The sequence below is a fragment of the Geotrypetes seraphini genome, chromosome 6 (genome assembly GCF_902459505.1).
Source record: "Geotrypetes seraphini chromosome 6, aGeoSer1.1, whole genome shotgun sequence".
Classification (NCBI taxonomy): Eukaryota; Metazoa; Chordata; class Amphibia; order Gymnophiona; family Dermophiidae; genus Geotrypetes; species Geotrypetes seraphini.
Window position 1 is genome coordinate 158,158,885 of NC_047089.1, and position 20,168 is coordinate 158,179,052.

Below are 20,168 nucleotides of genomic sequence, written 5' to 3' on the forward strand. Positions count from 1 at the left end.
TTTTTTCCATTGACATGAATGGGTGAAATCTGATTTTCTGTTTGTAGCTCCGCCCACATGTGCAGGTGGGCCGCGAGACCCCCAGAACATATCATCCCAGGTAGTGAGGGATCTGCATACCAAGTTTCGTTCAAATCGGTCAAGCCGTTTTTGAATTACTGTGAGAATGGCAGCTTTTTACATTTTTTCCATTGACATGAATGGGTGAAATCTGATTTTCTGTTTGTAGCTCCGCCCACGTGTGCAGGTGGGCCGCGAGACCCCCAGAACATATCACCCCAGGTAGTGAGGGATCTGCATACCAAGTTTCGTTCAAATCGGTCAAGCCGTTTTTGAATTACTGTGAGAATGGCAGCTTTTTACATTTTTTCCATTGACATGAATGGGTGAAATCTGATTTTATGTTTGTAGCTCCGCCCACGTGTGCAGGTGGGCCGCGAGACCCCCAGAACATATCACCCCAGGTAGTGAGGGATCTGCATACCAAGTTTCGTTCAAATCGGTCAAGCCGTTTTTGAATTACAGTGAGAATGGCAGCTTTTTACATTTTTTCCATTGACATGAATGGGTGAAATCTGATTTTATGTTTGTAGCTCCGCCCACGTGTGCAGATGGGCCGCGAGACCCTCAGAACATATCATCCCAGGTAGTGAGGGATCTGCATACCAAGTTTCGTTCAAATCGGTCAAGCCGTTTTTGCGTGATCGCGGCACATACACACATACATACACACATACATACCTCCGATTTTATATATATAGATTAAACTAAGGCCAGTACTGGGCAGACTTGCACAGTCTGTGTATGGCCATTTGGGAGAGGATGGGCTGGAGAGGGCTTCAATGGATGGGAGGGTGTAGATGGGCTGGAGTAGGTTTTGACGGAGGTTTCGGCGGTTGGAACCCAAGCACAGTACCGGGCAGAGCTTTGGATTCTTGCCCAGAAATAGCTAAGAAGAAAAAATTTAAATTGAATCAGGTTGGGCAGTCTAGATGGACCATTTGGATCTTTATCTGCCCTCATCTACTATGTTACTATGTTACCTCCAGTCCTGTGGCTCAATGTGACACATGTGACTGAGGCTCCAGGCCACAGTTTGGGAACCAGCGGCATAGAGGTTAACAGTGAAGGAAGTACCGTAGATAGGAGACAAGTTTAACAAGTGAAAGGAGATGGAAAGAGAAAATTGAAAAAAAAAAAAAAGAGCAACAAAGAGGTGGTCCAACATCTCTCCTCACACCCAAATGGTTCAGCATCTCTCTTCTCCCACATGTGATCCAGAATTTCCACATCTCCTCTCTCTCTCCCCCCATATGCACTATAATCTTTCTTTTCCTCTGTCACTCTGCCAATGATTCCTTCAAACCACATTTCCTCCTACCTCCACTGCAGCATCCTGCTGGGCTTGCATCAGCAGCAAGAATTAAACAAACTTTACTACATGTAGCCTAGAGGCATCCCAACCCCTCTGACTGAACTTCCTGCTTCTGGCATGGGACGAGACATGGCAGAGCTTGGCGAAAGCACAGGGCCCTGCCAGGTACAATTTGTTTAAATTGCTGCAATTACAGTGGACCTGGTGGGCTCCAGTGGCGGCAGCAGGTGCAGTGGGGCAGGGAAGTGTTAAAATGTGCACAGTTCAGGGCCGATGTCGCATCAGGCCTATAGATAACTGCTATGCAGTACAGCAAAGCTAGCCAGGAAAAACATGTGCATTGTTTGCATAGTTTGGAGACTCCTGATCTAATGTCGTATCTGATGTTTAAGTAAAATTAGCTAAAATTTTAGAAAACACTCTAGAAAAGTTGCCATTAGAATGGACTTGAATAATTTTGAGGATAAGTATTACTGAGATCCAAGTACATGAATAAAGAAGTGAAACAGAATGAATTCTTATCCAATCATTATCCTCAAAATCTCAGCAAGTTAAAAAATGTGGTCATCTAATCTGGATGCATTTTAAGCAAGAAATAGCCACCACCAGACTTCAAGGGATACATACAGGTTTTCAGGATATGTACAATAATTCATAAGATGTGCTACATTCAACTCAAATTAAACTGATAATTTGCTTGGTTTTGGTTATCCTAAAAACCAGGTTGTTTTTATGGGCCTCAAGTACTGGACCTGACCATCATTAGCTTAAAAATAACATACGTGGATTGAAGACAAAGTTTTATTTTATTTTTCTTTCCAGCTTATGATTTATCTTTAATCTTATCTATTGTTTTGCCTTTTGTCTTTGTTTTGTTCTATTTCTATCATTTAAATTTCTCCAGAATTCTACTGTTCAACGGCTTCCCCTTCTGCTTCTATTCCTTTCTCTCCTCTCTTCTACCTTCCAAAGTATTTAGATCAATGCTGTCTTGTTAAAATGTTTATTTTATTTTTATTTTTCCTCTAACTCTACTTTTCACTTCTCTATTACCCTCCAGGTACTTTAGTTAGATTGTGAGCCTTCGGGACAGTAAGGGAATTTTTCAAGTACCTTTCTTATTTCTAATCTTAATGTATATTTTCTGTAAACCGCTTAGAACCTAACGGATGTAGCGGTATATAAGAAATAAATTACATTACATTACATTACTAGTCCCATAAGCACAAAAGTCAGCCTTTGATGAGATCTTAAAAGAATCCAATGGCCTTACCATATCCTTGAATGCCCCGAGTATGGCTGCCGTGACAATTCCAAGGAATAACCCAATGATGTTGAGGACAGTAGATGACCACAGGAGGCGGTATAAATGCACCACATCCTGGCATTTGCTCACACCAACAAACTCATAGTAGCTAGTGGACTGTTCTGAGCTGAACAAAGGGGGAGAAGAGACAGGATTCAGTACTATCTTGATTTAAAAATGAAAACCTCTTGTTTATACAGTTTGATATCAATCAGGTTAATATTCAGCCCCCGGTGGTGAGCAGCTTGCAACCCGCTTCTAGCCGCGGCCTGACTTAACCCCGAATATTCCGTGCCAGGGCATTGAATATCCAGGTATGACTGCAGACTCAGAAGTTAATTGGGCATCATAAACCCCCCTCCTTTCCTAACGTCGCAGCCGGCGCTAAAACCCACGTTACGCGTTAGTAAAGGAGGGGGGGGGTAAGTTAGAACAGCTGTTTGGCTGTAGAAGGGATATTCAGTGGCACTATCCAGTTAAGTCAGCCATAAGAAAATGAAGATCAGCTACCCGTGGATATAAAAACAGCAAAAACAAAACAAGTGGGATGAGTAGAAAGCCAGGATTCTCATGCAATCTTTAGTCTCAATGGAATATATAGAAGGGTGGGATGGAAAAAATTATGAGAATCAGTTTAACTGCAAAGAACAAAACTGGATTTTTAAACTGAATTCATCTACTCTGTTTGGATTAAATATTGAGATAGAATGGTCGACATTGATTTGATTGAGCCCTGTGATTGGTGAACAGAAGAGCAGCTGCTTTTGAGATGCCGGATTTAAATTTCGGTAGTCAGACGCCGCCGCCATTTTAAAATACTGAAACAAAATTAGAGAGTGGCCATGGCATTGTGCAAAAAGTATTTAAATTAAAAAAAATTTTCTGTATGGATTGAATTAAATATTCCTTTATGGGTACTTAGCTTAAGTCTATTTTTCTTTCTAGGGGGTGTCTTACCTTGAGACAGCGGGAGCGAAACATGTTGCATGTCGGTAGAATGGACCCCCCTTACCAACTTGGAACAAATAAGCTAAGTTTTTGCACCTCTGCACTTTATTATCAAAAAATATTTATAAATGATGGAAATATTCACAACACTAATGAACTACATATTATAAGTAAAAAAATATAAATGGAAGGGTGACGATTTGACGTAAGACTCTCTAGCATGAATGAAATTTTGATTGCTATTGAGATAAATCACTGAGATCCAAGAAAACAAGATAAATATATTGAGTAGTGTATATTAATGATTTGGTTATTGGATACTAGCATTTACACACCTCAGTGCCCTCAGTTAGGCACGACTGCTATTAGGTAACTGTTCCTATATTTAAACAGTGACCGATATATTTCTCAGTAACAATCGGTAACAGTCCTCAGCGACACCACCAGGGACACAGTACATTCATAGTCCGTGGCTTTAAGTGTACTCTCCTCATCGGACCTATTTAAACTTAATTTTTACTTTTTTAACTTTTATTCAATTTAACAATATTATTAAATATATAAGTACTTAGCTTAGTGGTCGATATGCAGGATGTCAGTTAGACACGAGCATTTACGACCAGCCACTGAGCTAGCGTTGGTGCTTACATCTAAAGTTAATTACATAAATGTGAACTGACACTTTATTCTATAACAGTAGTTGCGCACATCATCCCAACAGCCATAAACATGGGAACGCTTTTTTGTTTGGGTGGGCCCACAAGCTCCACCCCAGATCCCCACTAATCTCTGCCCCAGACCCCACCCCCATAATAGTACTAATTATAATACCATTTTTTCCATTCATTTTTCATATATACACACAATATAATCTTATTAACAATACATAATGGTTAAGCACAAAATTAAACTATGCAAAGCACACTGTATGTTTCTCAACATTCATTCCTACCAGAACACCTGGCCTTGGTCACACATGCAGAACACAGATAACCCCTATACAAATACAGGACCACAAACTAAAAGTACTAATATATATAAATAAAGCACTAATATGCAAGACTCTGCATACAGTACAATCCCCCAGAGAAATAGAAAAAAATGAATTTCTTCCTGAACAGTGCTAAATATAGACAGCAGATGTAATTTCTCAAATCTGACACAATTCAATCACTAAATTGAAAATACAATCATTTCCTCTACCTTTGTTGCCTGGTGATTTTGGTTTTCTTTTTTTAAAAAAAATCTTAATTCATTTTTAAAACTTTCAACAAGTGTAGCATAAGATACAATCATTTTATACTTTAACATCACTTAATATACCATCAAAGTTTAACTCACATCAAATACCCCTCCCCCTTATAACCAACAATTGTACTTAAGCATAATAATTAATAAAATATTCCCTCCCCCCCCCTCCCCACCCTGGACGTGTATGAACAAAGGGAGAAAATAATATTCATTCTGTACAATATTTTGTTAATGGCTCCCAAACATTCCTAAATTTTTTAAAATGCCCCTGCTGTATGGCTATTACCCGTTCCATTTTAAAGATTTGCCATAATGAATTCCGCCAAAAATTATAATTCAGCCGATCCCAATTTTTCATAATTTGCTGAATGGCAACCCCTGTCATGATGAACAAAAGTTTATTATAATTGGAAGAGATTTGACTCTTGGCTCTCATGGAAGTACCAAATAACACAGTGTCATATGATAATGCCACCGGATTTTCCAGTAGATTATTCACTTGGCCCCAAATGGATATCCAAAAACTAAGGGGTTCATAATAAAAAAACAAACAAACATCTAAAAAGTGGCCTAAATGGCTACTTGGACGATCAAAAAGCCTGCTCTATAACAGCTTAGGCCTTTCCCCTGCCACTAAACGCACAGAGAGAAAAGAGGCGTGTTTAGAGGAGGGGAAAGGGCGGGTGGTGGGCGGGAGGTGGGCCGACCTAGACCTAGGCGTGCAGCAGGTATAACCAAAACATTTGACAGGTTGCCTAGTCGGCACTTATACGTTTTGACTTAGACGAAGTCAAAACAGGTCTAAGTGCCGAAAAAGGGGCCGCTGAGCTGATCGTGCTGCTGCGATCAGCTCAGTGGCCCCAGCAACCTGCCTACCCCCTACAGCAATGATCGCGGCAGGAGAGATGCCTCATCTCCCCTACCGTGATGCCATCACTCCTCTACCTGAACTGCCGCGACCCGCAGCAGGAGAGATGCCCTATCTCTCCTGCCGCGGGTTGTGGCAGTTCGGGTAGAGGAGTGATGGCATCGTGGTAGGGAAGATGAGGCATCTCTCCTGCCACGATACATCACCCCCCCACAACATCGGGGCAAGAGGGAGCCCAAGCCCTCCTGCCCTGCGATCCCCCCCCCCCCCCCCCCCGATTACGTTCAGGGCAGGAGGGAACCCAAGCCCTCCTGCCACGCGATCCCCAACCCCTCTGATTACGTTCAGGGCAGGAGGGAACCCAAGCCCTCCTGCCCCGCGATCCCCAACCCCCCCTCCAAGTCCGATCCGGGCAGGAGGGAGCCCAAGCCCTCCTGGCCTCTCGCCCCCCACCCCCTACAAGATCGGGCAGGAGCCCAACCCCTCCTGCCCAGGTGGATCCCCTACCCCCCACCCCTCACTACAATACGGGCAGGAGGGATCCCAGGCCTCCTGCCCTCGACACAACCCCCCTCCCCAACAACCGCCCCCCAAACCCCCGATTGTCCCCCCTGATTGTTAAATGTTGGCCGGACAGACGGGTGTCAAGCCCACCCATCCAACAGGCCAGCCAGCTCCGGAATGGGGCCAGATTGGCCCAGGCAGCTGAAACCCCGCCCAAAAATACTAGGACTAGGGGATATGCGATGAAACTAAGGTACTAAGTAGTAGATTTAAAAAAAGAAACAGAGAAAATATTTATTCACACAATGTGTAATTAAACTCTGTAATTCGTGGCCGAGAATGTGGTGAACTCAGTTAGCTTAGCGGGTTTTTAAAAAGTTTTGGATAATTTCCTAAAAGAGAAGTCCATAGGCCATTATTGAGATGGCTTGGGGAAATCCACTGCTTATTCCAAGGATAAGCAGCATAAAATCAGTTTTACTATTTGGGATCTTGCTAGGTACTAGGGACCTGGGTGGCTACTGTTGGAAACAGGATTCTGGGCTTGATGGACTGGCCTGTCCCAGTATGGCAGTTCTTATGTTCTGGGCTAGACCTCTTTTGGAAGCATCTAAGTGCCAAAAAGGTAACCAAACTGACCAGATGACCATAAGTACATAAGTACATAAGTAGTCGCCTCCACCGGGGCAGACCAGAGGTCCATCCAGCCCAGCGGTCCGCTCACGCGGCGGCCCATCAGGCATATTGCCTGGTCAGCGGTCCCTGACTAATTTTATGCCTACCTCTACACTTATCTCTAAACCTTCCACTGCTCTTATCTGTACCCCTCAATCCCTTTGTCCTCCAGGAACCTATCCAGGTCTTCCTTGAAACCCTGTACTGTGCTATTTCTTATCACGGCCTCCGGAAGGGTGTTCCATGTGTCCACCACCCTCTGTGTGAAAAAGTACTTCCTTGCGTTTGTTTTAAACCTGTCCCCCTTCAATTTCATCGAGTGACCCCTTGTTCTTGTGGTTTCTTTCAAATTGAAAAATCTGTCTTTGTCAACCTTTTCGATGCCCCTCAGGATCTTGAAGGTCTCTATCATATCTCCTCTGAGTCTCCGCTTTTCCAGGGAGAACAGCCCCAGCTTCTTCAGTCTGTCAGTGTATGTAAGGTTTTCCATACCCTTAATCAGTTTAGTTGCTCTTCTCTGGACTCCCTCAAGCATTGCCATGTCCTTTTTGAGGTACGGTGACCAGTACTGTACACAGTATTCCAGATGCGGGCGCACCATAGCCCGGTACAGTGGCAGGATGACTTCCTTCGTTCTGGTCGAGATACCCTTCTTAATGATACCTAACATTTGGTTTGCTTTCCTCGAGGCTGTGGCGCATTGTGCCGACGCCTTCAATGTCGTGTCTACCATCACTCCCAAGTCTCTTTCCAGATTACTGACCCCTAGCATTGATCCCCCCATTTTGTAAGTGAACATCGGGTTCCTTCTCCCTATATGCATGACCTTGCATTTCCCTACATTGAAGCTCATTTGCCACTTTTTCGCCCATTCTTCCAATGTCGTAAGATCCCTTTGGAGATTCTCGCAGTCAACCGTGGTTTCAACCTTGCTGAATAGTTTGGTGTCATCTGCGAATTTGATGACCTCGCATTTTGTTCCCGCCTCCAGGTCGTCAATGAATATGTTAAACAGGAGCGGTCCCAGCACCGATCCTTGAGGAACCCCGCTCGTGACCCCTTGCCAGTCCGAGTAATGGCCCTTTACACCAACCCTCTGCTTCCTGTCTGCCAGCCAGTTTTTGATCCACTAGAGGGATTAAGTAATGACGCCCCCATACTCTCCCGGTGGTCACTAACCCCCTCCCATCCCACAAAGATCTGATTTAAATAATACATACCTGTCTCCATAACAACAGTATTTACTATAAGGAAGCCAAGTAGGCCTCTACACAGGTGTTTTAAGTAGCCAGGTGGGTGGGCTAGTAAACCATAGAGAGGAGGAGCCAGACCCATAAGCTACTCTAACCACTACATTTATGGTGGAAAGTATGAGCCCACCAAAAACCTACTATACTGCCATATAGGTTTCATCTGCAGCCATATGGGCTATTGGGGGTGGTAGACAGGTGGGTATAGTAAGTTTAGGGGGGCTCACCATACATTATAAGGGGGCTATGGTACGATGTACTTCTGGCACCCTTTATGTGAAGTTCACAGCAGTGCCCTCTAAGGTGTCCCACTGCTCTGTTGGTATGTCTGTATGGCTACTCTATTACAATGCTGCCCCCCTTCCCCCATTTCCAAATGGTCTGAATTTGGATGTTTTGAACTTGGATGTATTTGTGGTTGAAAATGGCAAAGAAAGATAGACATCCTGGCAGTCTAGCTGGTTTGGTAGCCAAGACATCCAAGTAGGCAATTTTAGAAAAAAAATAATTATTTGGACATCCTGTTCGAAAATGGATGCTTCTCCGCTTCCTGCTTTGGACATCTTGTGGGGAAATGCCTAAATTCAGACTTAGATGTCCTCTCGAAAATGGCCCTCTTTGCATGTAAATTGTAACTCTGTCCAAACTCTGCCCCAGAACACGCCTGCATGCGAGTTGCCTAAAAGTTGCTTTCGTGGTGCCATACATCGTTTTACATACATAAGATCTTTTACGCATATAAGGCAGGGCTTTATGAAAGGAAATAGTTTATGCAGCTGCCTGCAATATTTTGCACAGTTCTGAATTTTGCAGGGCCAATGTCTCCATAACTTACTTTTCACAGTTGTAGAGGTCGCAGCAGTAGCATGTGTTACTTTTAACTTTCAACGGGCACTTTCCATTTACTGTATAACACATCACCTATAGATCAAAAGAAGAAAGGCTGAGTTAGCTCTTATAAACACAGGTTAGCACTCCAAACCCTGTCGCATAGCAACTGTATAGAAAAATGTATTCATCTCCTTCTTCATTTGTTATTCCTGTGGATAGATATTGGCATTCATTTGACATTATCACAGAACCCCAACTATTGCAACTTTACACTAAATTTAGTCAAAAAACTTGTATACTTGATTCTGTCCCTTCATATATCTTTTCTAATATTCCTACCTTCATTATCTCTTGGCTTACAATGTTGGTCAATCATATTTTTGCTAGTGGTTTATTTACATTAGCTATAGGTTGCATTGTATTAAATCCATTATTAAAAAAACTCTGGTCTAGATCCGTCTCTGGCCCTTAACTATCGCCTAGTTGCAAATATCCCTTTATTAACGAAGATCTCGGAAACCATTGTCTCAAAGCAATTATCTGACTATCTGGATAAATTTTCTGTACTCCTTCCATTTCAACATGGTTTTCGATCCAGTCACAGTACAGAAACTCTTCTCATCTCACTGGTTGTCAAGGTTCAACACTTATTAGTCTAAGGGCACTATGCTGTCTTGTTGCAGTTTGATCTTTCTGCGGCCTTTGATGTTGTGGATTGTGACCTCCTTATGCAACTTTTAATCAATATTGGTTTAGATAAAGTTGCGTTGAATTGGTTCAGTGGTTTTCTCAAACTACGATCATTTCAGGTATATGTAGACAATATATTTTCTTCGTCTTGGAGTCCAGTCTGTGGAGTTCCTCAGGGGTCTCCCCTATCCTCTATATTATTTAATTTATATATGACAACTCTAAAATATTTGACTCTATCTCCTTTAGAATCTATCTTTACATACGATGATGACATTTTTATATTACTAGAAATTGATCCATTGCTTTCAAATTTGACTGGAGATATTAACTCTTGTGTCTCTAGACTTCAAGAATGGGCTTCCTTAGTCCGTATGAAATTGAATGTTTCTAAAATCAGACTGCTATGGTTTGGTCACTTAGTACACAATCTACCTCAGGTTATAGCATTGAAATCAGGAGACTCCTTAACAACTGAATTTTCACCTAGAATCCTTGGTTTTATTTTAGATTCCTCTTTATCTTTAAATAATCAAATTAAAAATGTATCTAAAAAGTGCTATTTTAGTTTACGGATGTTGAGGAGGTTCAAGGTTTTTTTCATCAAAATCATTTTGCAGTTTTATTTCAAGCGATTATTTTGGCACATCTGGATTATGCAAATTCCCTGTATATCGGATTAACCAAATTTAATCTGAAGAGGCTACAATTTATTCAGAACACTGTGGCCAAATTAATTTTTGGAAGACATAAATATGATCATGCCTCTGCTTTGTTGAGGTTACTTCATTGGCTTCCTATTTACTGGCGAATTCAATTTAAATTTGCCAATGTAATTTTAAAATTTTACATGGAATTTTTTTCACCTTTATTACCTCTATCATTTAACTCTCTTCAGTTTCACACTACCAGGAATACACATAAATTTAAATTGTTTTTCCCTTCTGTTAAAGGGATTAAAATCCTAGGTAAATTCTCACATTCCTTAGCCTATTCCTTGGTAAACGTTTGGAATGATCTTCCCTCGATTATCAGAATGTCATTATCTCTATCACTTTTTAGGAAAAAATCTGAAAACTTATCTCTTTCAGAGATTCTTAACTGAGGACTGATCTAATTTATTGAAAATTTTTCTATTACCTTCATTATTGTTTTCTATTATATTCTTTTAAACTTTGTTAACTGGCTTGAGTCCTTGCTGGAATGATCCGGTATATAAGATGGAAATTAGATTAGATTAGACCTCAGGTACAAATCGATGGAGAGCAGGGCCCATGATTGCTTCCTGCTGTGGCCGGGTGTCCTCAGAGCCAAATCAAATGTGGGCTGCCCTATGCGCTGCCTGCGAGGGAGGATGGTTCTTCAGAAAGACTGTTCCATTTTCCCTATTGGGCATTACTTGAGGCGGCCCACATCTCTCTTCTGTTCTGAGGACTTCAGACCACAGTAACAAGGAAGCATAAACCCCTTTATGATATGGCATAGGAACTTCAGATCAAGGTTTGGTGGCTTGATGCTGCCAGGCCGATGCAATAATACTGTATATGAGGTGATTTGCAGGTAGTAGTACTCCTTTACCACAGAAATCAGCAATCTACTGTGCAGAGATACTGCAAGTTGGTGACTCCAATGGTAAATCAAGGTGTGGTAAAAGCTAGCTTTTTAAAGCACAGAGATAATTTTGTTGGTACACTTACCCCATCTTCTATGAAACTGTGCTAGCAGCGCGGGGAGCCGCGCTGAATGGCCCGCACTGCTCCCGATGCTCTTAGAGTTCCTATGAACGTCAGGAGCAGAGCGGGTCATTCAGCGCAGCTCCCCGTGCTAGAAACTGCTAGCGCACTTTAATAGAAGAAGGGGTTAGTGGGGAAGTTATCGATGAAAATACTGTATATTAAGAACTGCCATACTGGCAGACCTAAGGTCCTTCAAATCTATTATCCTTTATTCAACAGGTCAAAAGTACCTGAAAGAATCCCCAAAAGTACATAGACTCTATGCTGCGTTCCACCAGGGATATAATTGGCTTTCTCCATACAGTATGTCCCTTAACAACAGTTTATGAACTTTTCCTTCAGGAACTTGTGCAGACCTTTTTTTAAAACCTAGTTATGCTAAATGCTTTTGACACATTCTGCAGCAACAATTTCCAGGCCTAATGATGCACTAACAGCTCTGATTCTGCATTAGGCATAACTGTCAATCATCCGCCAGGCGCCATGTAGAGAATCATGCTTACTGGCTCCTAAGCAGTCATAGGCACTGGTAGGCACTGAAGGGCGAATTCTATAAGAAGCGCCCAAAGGTTTGGCGCCGATATAGGCACTGTTCAGCGCGATTCAAGTAAAATTGGGTGCTGTTTAATGAATCACGCTGAGTGGCACCTGTTTTACAGGCGCCCAATAAATAGGCCAGCTTTAGGCACAACTAAAAGGCGCCTAAGTGAAGCGATTCAGCAACAATGCGCCTAACACGTAGCCATGCCCACGCCTAACATGCATAGCACCTATTTTTTTTGAAGGCCGCCTAAATTTTTAGAGGCGCCTTGTTGCAGAATTGTGCTTTCTTGATAGGCGCCTACATTTCAATTATTGCTGATTAAAAAGCTTAATTGAGCTTGTTAATCAATTTAGATAGGCGCCTATCTAGTTGGGTGCCTCCAAATAGGTGGCTAACATTAGGCACCAGTTACAGAATTTGGGCCTGAATCCTTCGGCACGCTGCCATTTATACCAGGGTGCCAAGATGCTGTTATAGAATGTGAACATAAGAACATTTCATATCACTGAAACAAAAAGTGCGGAATAACTTGTAAGTTTCATGGCTCCACCTCATTCTCTTCTTGGTTGGGCTGCAAACTTTTCAGTGGCCCCTCGTACATTTAAGGGCTAATAGAATAAAGGGTGAAGGGGGGATGTGCATGTTAGCTCCTTTAGATTGACTGCAACTTTTGGAACATTTAATAACCCTTTCTGTAATGAACAAAGGTCAATATTCGAGTAAAAGAAGATCCAGTGTCAACATGCTTTGCCTAATTTAGCAGATCAAGTATGCAGCCACATTCTGAATGATTTGCAGAAGCCTAAATAGAATCTCAAGCAGACCACTATACAATATATTACAATAGACAAATTTGGCATAACCAGTAGCTGTACCACCAACCAGAAATCATCGAATGCTAAAAAAGGACCAGAACAGGGTTGAGAACCACTTCGCTAAGTTGTGATCCCTCAGCACAATCTCTACATATCAAGATGGTTGTGGTGTTTTTTAAATGAACTATATATATACTATGTTCTAAATATTCACAAAGATCTGTGGTCTACTTTCAAAATACTTGCCCTTTTTTCTTTTTTTCCACAGAAGAGTTGCCCATTCGATCTCCAAGTTCAAGCCATTTGGAACTACTGTGTTCAATTTGAATATCCAATTTTGTTCTCAATAATTTAATAGCTTTTCTTGGTTGTCACCCTCCCACCTTGTTGTCACTTGATCTATTATTCTCCATTTTATGTCATTTATTTTATTCTATTTATATGCTGTTTTATGAATTTTATGCTGTATGAATTTAATATTATTATCTTGTTAGAGAAGAAGCTAATCTTGAACGTTTCAAAAGCCTACTCAAGAGTCATTTCTTTAAATAAGCTTTTAACATTTGATTTAAATTTTACAGAATCCTTTTAACTCCCTCAAGGAATTAAGCAGCAACGAGCCCTTTCCTTTTGTTGTTGTTTTTTTCCTTATTTGTCTTTCGTTCCTATCCAAATTGTGTTTCTAACCCTATTCCCTTTTGTCTCCCGTCTGTCTGTCTCATTTATCCCTCTATAATATGCCAAGTATTAGTTGATGTTTCTTTGTAATTGTTTTCTTTTTGTAAGTGTTATGGTATTGTTAATGGCATTTTTATTATGTTCATGCTCTCTTTTTTTATATTGTAAACTCGCTTAGAAATTAGATAAGCGATTAAATCAAATTTTAATCAAACCTTGAAACCTTGAAACTTATGACCACATCACCAATGCCTTCCTAGACTCACACTGGCTACCAATACAAGCACAAATTCAATTCAAATTATACTGTCTATTATTCAAAGCAATAAATGGCACTGCCCCTACCTACCTAAACAACCGCCTAATTCAAAACCTTACTACCAGACAAAGGAGTACTCAGTCCCCATTTACCTTCCCCCCCATTCAAAGGTACTCAGCGCAAGAAGATGTATGACAACCTACTAGCAACGCAAGCAACGTCTCCAACTTACTGACAACAACGAGCGACTTTAAATCATTTCGCAAAGACATTTAAAACCCTGCATTTCAAAAAATTTATCCAGCTGTCCTAACTCTTCCCCCTGCCCCCCTCCCTTGTAAATTCCCCCCCCCCAAATCCCTTCCTCTTTTGCTACTTCATTCTCCTCAAAGTCCCATCCATGTAAACAACTCCCTAAATTGCAATTCTCCAGGAAATGTAAACAAATCCCTAAATTATAATTCTCCTGGACTTGTCTAGTTATCTTTTTTTTTTTTTCTTTTGCAATTCAAAAATCCTAAATTGTATTCTCCTGGAAATGTCCAGCTAGATTCTTTTGTAAACCGCCTAGAACTGCAAGATATGGGCAGAATAGAAGTCATTAATGTAATGTAATGTAAATAGTGACATAACTGGTCATTGAGGAGTGCAGAGCATCGATTTTGAGATTAAATCGTTGCAAATGCAGTGCATATTTTCACGATGGTTAAAGATATTATCCGTTGGAAAGCACAGCTAAAAGGGTTATAAATATGAGGCTACACTATTGAAAGCATTTGATATTTTATATAAGAAGTATAACCAGAGCAATAAGCCTAATAGTTGGACACTTCTAGATTACAACACAAAATAATTTTTCCCAATGTGGTTTCTGAAGGAGGACAAATTAAAGAATGTTACAGTGTAACTGAAATGCTGCAGTGTACAGTAGACTTAAACCTCAGTTAAAATAAGTTTCCAGTACCAGCTGCTCTGTAAAATCTCCCTTTCCCCTTAAAACAGTGGTTCCCAACCTTTTCTATACCCCACACCCCTAGGAAATGTTTGATTAATGTTCACCCCCTCCCCCTTCAAAAGTACAGCAATATCACTACCACTGCTCAAGGCACACTGGCAGCTGGCTGAATGATGACTCATGACTCGTCACTAAGGGACCTATGCCACTCTGTTGCAACATCTGAAATTTCATCTCGTATCCCCTGGGGGTGCGGGCACTAAGGATGGGAACCCCTGGCTTAAAACAATGTAAATTATTAAACAGAATAAATAAAATAACACTTGTAGAAAATTTTCTAGTCAAATCCAACGGGACTTCCACAGAGCGGAAGCACCACCGGATTGTTTTGGCCAATCAGGAACTTCCCTAGAATCCTCCCTAAGGAAGTCCCTGATTGGCTGAGGTGCCCCGGCCCCTCTAAAGGGAGGAGCCTCAACCAATCAGTGCCTTAGGCCCCTCATCGCGCATCAGATGATGCATTGAGGCGTGGCCTAAGACCTCATTCGTCATCATTGGAGGCGTGGAGCAGGAGGGACTGAGAACCCCCTCTTGCTCCCAACAATATTAAGGTACGGGGGAGAGGGTAGGCCTTGCCCCGTCATCCTGCCGGCCTCGGAGGAGGCCTGGAGCAGGAGGGAATGAGCACCCCTCCTGCTCCAAACGATTCTTAAAGGTGGGGGAAGCCCGGCCTGGCCAGCCCAGATTGAGCGGCAAGCAAGCAGGGAGGGAGCGGGTGTGCCCGGTCCAGCCCAGCCCAGGGTGAGTGGCAGGCAAGCAGGAAGGGAGGGAGATGGGCCCGTCCTGGCCCGGTGGCATTTAAGATGGCAGGAGGAAGTTGGCTTCCCTCCTGCCTTGTGTTGGTGGGGCATCAGTGCGGGGGGAATAGGCATAAGTGCATGGGGGCATCGGCAGTATGGGGAACATCGGCGCGGGGGAGGGGGCAGTGTGAGCTGTGATTTTTTAAAATAAATTTTAACTTTTTTACATAGTCCAGGGAGCCCATGGTTTTAACCCGTGGGCAAAAACCAGGTGCTCACTGGGCGGGGAAGGGCAGGAGAACGGCGATGCAGCAGGAGAGATTCGGGGAAGATCGAGGCAGAGCAGGGCAGCATTCGGGGCAAGCAGGTAGGAGAGATTGCAGGGCAGAGAGCAGGGCTTCCAGTCAGAAAGACGTTTTTGACTGGTCCCCAGCAGTCACTTCTTCAGGTGATTGGCCAGCCCAGTCAGATTGGAAATTTTGTGTAGTGAATTGGGTTGCTGTCCAATTTGCATGCGTTTCACCTCATTTGCATGCACAGATTCGAAGGAGATCACAGGAGAGGTAATGGAATCAGGCCGGATAGAAATTTGATAGTAAAGGGGTCACAAACCGATCGGTACACAATCGCTTTGCTTAGTGAATCTAGCCCTATAAGGTCTGCTGTTGAGTAGTTGAACATAAGGGTAGAAAATCACGTTTCATTTCAACACCCTATTTCTCCCGTCCTCCCCCCTTTCCCTTGATGTCCGCCCCTGCAAAAGACCGGAGAGACTTTGCAGGCACACATCCAAGCACAAGTGGGCTAGCCAAGAGGTATCTAAATAAATTGCTCATTTCAAACCGAATAATGGAATGTTATAACGTGTTTTGTATTTGATTGTTCATTTACCTTGGCAAGCATCTGGCTCTGAAGAATTAACAGCAAAATATTGGAGTTCTATTTACAGTACAGGAAAAACAAAAATGCTGCAATTTCTCATAAATCACGAACGCTTTTATTTGCTATAGAATTTCTTTTTTCCACTAAACAATAATTACCAATAGCACTGCCAAGAAGAATCTAAATGAAAATGATCTGGGTTGCTATTTTATCCTGCTATGAACTCCTGAAGTTCAGGAAACTGAATTAGAAAGAGTGACATTCCTGGCCTCTGATGCTGAACAATCAATGTTTTCCTGGCAATCCACGAGCATTATTTATGACCAAGTTCAGGAGTCCTAACAGAACAATGTGCTAAAGTTTATCAAGCAGATTCCAGTAGAATATTATGTAACAATGGAGTCATTTATAAATGTCATACTGTACATTTGGCAGATGCTATGCTTAAAAATCATCGATAGTGGGACAAATGATCAGAAATCCCTGTGTGTGGGGGCCGCAAGAATATTTTAGCCTGTTATAGCATGATTTATGATTTATATTCTCTTCTGAAACGGAACTTCATGCCCATCAAAGAGCTTTGAAATGCTTCAAAATCATATGTGCTAGCATATCTGGTAAATATACCTTTTTTAAATCTTAAAACCAGGTGATTGCATATGGCCCATGGGTTCCAACCCCTAATCTATTACAAGAGATGAATACACAAGAAATGGGTCTGTGTCCTGAAAAAAGATTTAGGACAGTTCAAAAGCAGGCCTAAAATCTGGCTGCTTCGCTATGCGGGTGCTAGCACTGAATATCGGGCCAGCACCCACAGGTTGTTTTTTTAAAATTTAAGAAAACAACTCCCCTCATTCTCCCCCTCCTGATATTTCTAAACATGCCCTTCAGCCCCGAACACCATTCTATGAGCTTCATGGAAGGCCATCTCCCAACCCAACTGATGTATAGGTAGGGATTCCTTGGCCTAACTATGTCCCTGGTGGTCTAACAGGGGTTGATGGGGGCATGAATGCAGCCCCCTCATTCCTGCTCCTACCAGTGGTTCTTCAAAATGGTTTCAATTACCAATATTTATCTAAAGCAGTGGTCTCAAACTCGTGGCCCGGCGGCCACATGCGGCCCGCCAGTCTATACTAGTGCTGTCTGTACTAGTGCTGCTCGCTCTTTGCAGCGTCCTCCGGCTTCCCCCCTGGCCTCCCGCTCTTACCTTCAGATAATTACCGCTGCCTGCAGAGAGGATTGCCCATGCTGTAGTGATCCTTGTAGGCTGACGTCATTCTCAGCAGCATGTTCCCTCTACCGCAATCCTGCCCCTGACGTCAGAGGAGGAGCAGGACCGCGGCAGAGGGAACATGCTGCGAAGGTCAATGGCAGCCTGCAAGGAACGCTACAACACCAGCGATCCTCTCTGCAGGTTGCAGTAATTAGCTGAAACTAAGACCAAGAGGCTATGGTGGGGGAAGCTGGAGGATGCAGCAAAGAAGGGGGGAAACATGCAGGCCTTCTGGGGGGGGGGAGATTTATAAACTATAAAGAGTTTCACCTCATGCAAAATTGTAATTTCTTTAATAAGACATTAACTATTTTTTCTGCGGCCCTCCAAGTACCTACAAATCCAAAATGTGGCCCTGCAAAGGATTTTGAGTTTAAGACCACTGATCTAAAGCAACAACTGAAATCTTAAGGAATCTTCAGAGTGCCAACAGGGTAATGTTTTTCTTTCATTTTTCATTAAAGTTTAATCTAAAAACATTCCCACAAAAGTCCATAAGTGAATGTATCATGCAACTTGTAAATCTTATAATGTAGCCATGCTGACTACTAAAGTGAATGTATCTTTGCAGCGGCACCTCTTCTGACGTGACGCGTGTTTCAGGGGCTTTCTTCAGGGATGAGGTGATATTAAAGTATAAGTGCGTTTTCTGCTTGTTCATGGGTATAGAAACTATCTTGCCACATAAGTTCTAGGCAGCCAGGCTTGCCAAAATTATCAAGAGATATTCAGTACTGGTGCCTGGACATGGGCCCACATTTAATATTACTGAATAATTTAGCCAGCAGCAATCAATGTGTAAAAGCATGCTGAATACTGCCAGCTGAATATCGGGGGGTATATGTGCAGCAATACTAGAGAAATAGAAGCTGAAAGACAAAATAGCAGAGATACACATTTCCCAAAGTTGACATATTCTAATTAAATACAGTCAGAATAAAATATTATTTAATACCTTGATTGTCTGAGCAGTTTATTTTTCCATTTGTTTTGGTCCAAAAGTCGCTTTTCTACTTTTCTTTATTTTCATCTCTTTCCAGGGTCTCCTGTTCTTTTGACATTTTTTCTCTCATAATTAGGGTTGCCAGATTTTACGATTGTAAAATCCGGACACCCTAGACCTGCCCCCCAAGTCCGCCCATCTACACCCCAGACCTGCCCTAGCTCCGCTCCCCGCTGCTTGCTTTGGTCGGGCAGGAGGCAATCCACATATGTGCAGGAGCGACACAATGATATTACACGCACACACATTTGGGGAAATCCAGACATCTGGTAACCCTACTCAAAATGTCCTTTATCCATCCTTTATCTGTCCTGTCCAGCATGTTCTCTCTGTGTCCTCTCCACCTCCTCCCAACCTTGTGTTCAGCATTTGCCCTCTCTATGTCCCTATCTCTTCTCCTGTGCATTCACTGTCCTTTTCCTCTATTCTATCTCCATGCCCTGCATTTATTCTGTGACCCTATCCCTCTTCTTACCTGCTTGGCTCCTCTCTTCTCCTCCTGCACCCCGCACCTTGGGGATGGTGTCTCTTCTTCTCGCTCCTTCCCTCCTTTCATTGGTCAAGCATCTCTACTCGTCCCAGGTTCTGGTCTCTCTATATCTTTTCCCTTTGTTCCCCGGATTCAGCATCTCTCTTTTTTCTCCTTCCCCCATCTGACCTCTCTTTCTCTTCCCTCCACCCCGCCCTTTACCCATGGAGTCCTGCATCTCTTCCCCTTTATTCCTCCCTGCCCAACAAGTCTGGCATGTCTCACTCTCACATACTCCATTCTGTAGGTTAAGCATGTCTCACTGTAGCAGGCAAAAGGGGCCAAGCCCTAAGACATACAGTATGTCAGTCAGTGACAACCCTGCCACTGGTTGCAATACTCAACAACCAAGAATAAGGGGGTATAATTAACGTGACCATTTATTTTTTTTCATCAAAAGGGGACATCTATTAATTGTCAGTCCCGCCTCCAATCCCGCCCTAGCTCCACCCCAATCCCGCCCTAGCCCCGCCCCCAATCCCACCCCCAATTTCTTCCATTCATTTTTCATGTACACATAATATCTTCATGTTAATTCATAATGGTAACCTTAAAATTAAAAAAAACTACAAAGCAAACTATATGCAGAGAAAATGTTAATTATCATTTATATTTGGGGGGGTTTCAAAAATGTCAAGGCAAATGACTTTAAAATATGCAATGTCACCTCAGTAACTATAGAAAAATAGACAAATATAGTGCAAAATATAGACAGCAGATATAAATTCTCAAAACTGACACGTTTTGATCACTAAATTGAAAATAAAATCATTTTTCCTACCTTTGCTGTCTGGTGATTTCATGAGTCTCTGGTTGTATTTCCTTCTTACTGTGTATCCTTTCTTTCATTTCTTTCTTTCTTTACTCAGGCCCAACAATTGTCCCTTTCTATTCCCTCCCTCCTTCCTTCCTATGTCCTTAGTGCCCCCCAGTGCCTCTGTCCTGTGTCCCTAGTGCCCCCAGTGCCTCCTTCCCATGTGCATAGTGCCC

General features: G+C 42.5%; 1 protein-coding gene across 1 annotated transcript in view; it reads right to left on the bottom strand.

Annotated features, from left to right (window-relative positions):
* TMEM255B (transmembrane protein 255B) overlaps positions 1-20,168 on the bottom strand; it is a 257,249-nt gene that overhangs the window by 31,547 nt on the left and 205,534 nt on the right. Inside the window, exons 6-7 of the mRNA XM_033950614.1 lie at positions 9,013-9,098; positions 2,649-2,808 (exon numbers count right to left, since the gene is read on the bottom strand). Of these exons, the coding sequence (XP_033806505.1) occupies positions 2,649-2,808; positions 9,013-9,098 (246 nt within the window). The remainder of the gene's footprint in view (positions 1-2,648; positions 2,809-9,012; positions 9,099-20,168) is intronic.